The sequence below is a fragment of the Alosa sapidissima genome, chromosome 20, assembly GCF_018492685.1.
Source record: "Alosa sapidissima isolate fAloSap1 chromosome 20, fAloSap1.pri, whole genome shotgun sequence".
Lineage (NCBI taxonomy): Eukaryota > Metazoa > Chordata > Actinopteri > Clupeiformes > Clupeidae > Alosa > Alosa sapidissima.
In genome coordinates, this window is record NC_055976.1 from 22,971,036 (window position 1) to 22,974,166 (window position 3,131).

At 40.6% G+C, this 3,131-nt stretch overlaps 1 protein-coding gene across 1 annotated transcript; it reads right to left on the minus strand.

Annotated features, from left to right (window-relative positions):
* Positions 1–516: 516 nt before the first annotated feature.
* Positions 517–2,613, minus strand: msx2a (muscle segment homeobox 2a). Its single transcript, XM_042075039.1, has 2 exons — positions 2,130–2,613; positions 517–1,699 (listed from the first exon to the last, which is right to left on the minus strand). Exons 1-2 carry the CDS (start codon positions 2,461–2,463, stop codon positions 1,272–1,274), a joined length of 762 nt encoding a protein of 253 aa, XP_041930973.1. The 5' UTR covers positions 2,464–2,613; the 3' UTR covers positions 517–1,271.
* Between the last annotated feature and the right edge of the window lie 518 nt (positions 2,614–3,131).

Genomic DNA, 3,131 nt, shown 5'->3' on the forward strand with positions numbered 1-3,131 from the left:
ACAATTTGCCACTTGCTGAGGTATATATAGTATTTTTTATAGGCAACTAGTTCTGGTATCATCTTAAAATTCAGTTTTGGTGCATGGTCAAATTAAGTACAAGCCAACAACACACTTGTTGCCCCCAGAGCTATGCATTGGTAGTCTGGGGAGGACCACCCCGATTATGGAAGAAAGTCATAACCAATACTATATTTCCAAAAGACACCAACAGCTTTTATTTGTGCCAAACCGGCTGTTGAAGGTGTCAAAATTCCATACCAGTGTTTTAAAGATGGTCCTGATGCATTGCTGAACTGCATTGCATTTAATTTTGTTCACTGAATCTCCACATCTACAGCTCAATGAGGCCATTCATTGTGTCTGGCAAACATACAGTAATCTGCAGACTTCTCAAGCCTGTTTAATCATGGTGTCAAAATATATTTTATTTTTTAATATAACTGTACTGTTAATCTTGCTTTTGGGCTTTAGCACTGAGACAGAGAACCACATTATCAAGAGATCTAAATTGAATGCAAGTGAAGAGAACATTTAATGCTGGAGAACCTCTGGAGAACATTTAATAAATCAGGACATGGTTGATCATTTATTTACATAAATTTAATATAAACTCAATATAGCATTAATCTTATAGTACAACTCCTCTATATAAATATGTTTAATAGTACTGTGAAAGGATAAGAGCATATATTCAACATAAAAAAGAAATAAAACTCTAACAAAGCCCTTTCAAAGGACATAAAAAAAATCCATTCCACTTTTCCAATTGTTTTATACTGGCATCAGCATGTCTAGAGTGCAATCTTGCAATAAGAGCTGAAACACATTTCCAACATTGTATACTCTCTCACAATGATGAGCGTTCTTTTTCATACCCATAAATCTTTGGATTTTTTTTTTTTACTGACATGCTGAATACTTTAGGTGAAAAATAAATCAATTTCTAAAGCACTGCTCAGTGACAACATCAAACTACTTGTCTTTTTTTTCCTGAAACACATAAATCTACACAGCAGTCATCTGGTTGAATGGGTATTGAATCGGAACATAGCCAGACTAAACAAAAATATACACTATAAGTACTTGAAAGCAGGACTAATTATCACAGTCCTTCTGGTGTTTGTTGTGTAGGCTGTCACTGTAAGGTGCATTGTTGTTGCATACATGCGGTCAATCTGCAAACAGCTTATAGAGAAGGGTGTAGTGATTAACTCTCTGCTGACTCTATCATGAAAGCATCTCTCGAGGTGCTGGGGAGTCGGGGTAACTCAGGACAGATGATAGACACTGTATCCCATCGGGCTTCCATAGAGCCCCATGGGGGGCATGGGAAGCATGTGTCGGCGGAAAGGGTAAGTCTGTCCGTAGAGGGAGCCGGACACCTGGAACTGGGACGCGAGGGGGAACGGCAGAGTCAGGCTCGGGTGCAGCACGGGCTTGGAGGCCATCTTGAGCTTCTCCAGCTCGGCCTCCTGCAGTCTTTTGGCCTTGGCCCGCCGGTTCTGGAACCAGATCTTCACCTGGGTCTCAGTCAGGCTGAGTGAGCTGGAGAACTCGGCCCGCTCGGCGATGGACAGGTACTGCTTCTGACGGAACTTCCTCTCCAGAGCCAGCAGCTGGGAGGTGGTGAAGGGGGTGCGTGGCTTGCGGTTCGTCTTGTGCTTTCGCAGCGAGCAAGTGGCAGGGCTCAGCTGTCCTGTGACAGAACATTTAATAAAGTCACATATCTGGAGTGTTTGTAAGATTACACATTTTCAGCTCTTTTGCTATAATATGCATTTGTTTTTCAATAAACTCTCTATATGTGTCTGGTTTCAAAAGCTGTATTTCATCTAGCAAGTATAATCTTGAATGTATTTGATGTTAAAAGCTTTATATTTTTTCTGTTTTTAAAGAATAATGGATAGACTATTCATAATAGGCCTACTATATATACAATGATTACAGTATGACCTTAAATACGACTAGGATCAAATTATATATTCACACAATCACACATCTTATGTGAACAAAACATGTTGACGTAAATGACTTTCCTACTCAGCTGTTTTATCACAGTGCAATGTGAAAATGGAAGTAAGTGCTCACAATTGTAAAAAGATAAACTAAAGTTATAAGTCACTTACTAGGAGGTGATGATAATCTGGATCGCGCGGCCCAAGACGGGGCATCGTCGTGGTCTGATGTTTCGGACTTCACGGGCGAAGACGGAATGAAATGCTTGGTTAAGTCTTCAGAACCCACCGTGTCTCTAAAAATTGTGAATGGATTGTCCCTTCTCGTTAAACACGACATTCCCTTATTTTGTTGTGCCAGGTAGCTCCGCGTTCCTCTATCCGACATCAAAGTTTCCACGCTAAAAGGTAAGCTTGACACGGATGTTTTCTGGTCCTTTGGGGATGCCAGTGAGGTAGCTTCTTCATCTGAGGAACATGTCTCTCTTAAGTCGCCGGTATCCATGTCTCCTTGAATGTTTTCTTCAAACTAGGCACACAAATTTGCAATGGCTATAGCCTATCTTCCGAACATTGAACTTGAAAACAAAAAGGCACGTAGGTTTAACTTATCTGAAGGCAACTGCCCCTCTCTCCGAACTGGAACTCTAACATGGGAAATCGTTTTGATCTATACAAACTTTCAGCCAATCGCTGCTCAGCCAAAAATAGTTGAGGAGGAGGCCGTCTCATTGGCTTTGAGTCTGAGGACAAGGGTGAGGCGGGATGGGGCGGTGGATGCCCTCGAGTACTTGTCCCATGTAAACACCAAGGCGGGTAATTTGCAGCTAATTGCCTGAAGAGGAGAATGTTTCTAACATCAATTAAAAAGTTTGTCTTCAATAAATTTGCTGAATGATTTGATCAAAATAGAGTCACATCAGACTCTCGAAAGACATTCTCAAGTCTGGTTCTGGATGTTGTTTTCTGTCAGAATAATAATAATTAAAAAAAAAAAACAGATTTTGGATTGGAATTTAAATTGCAGTCGGTGTCTGCGCGTTTTGCGCAGCGGCAAGGTATCAAGAGCATAGATGAATAGGCTAATCTTAAAATAGCCTACTCCTCTTTCTTGGGTAAGTAACAAGGATCAATTCAACACAATTGAAATTAAGAAATCATTTTACGAACGTG

What these genes read in the sequence shown, in the direction of transcription:
- msx2a (XM_042075039.1), bottom strand. Translation starts at nt 2,463, where the DNA reads ATGGATACCGGCGACTTAAGAGAGACATGTTCCTCAGATGAAGAAGCT. An exon ending in CAGATTATCATCACCTCCTA is followed by an intron (nt 1,700 to 2,129) that starts GTAAGTGACTTA and finishes GTTCTGTCACAG; the next exon opens with GACAGCTGAGCCCTGCCACT.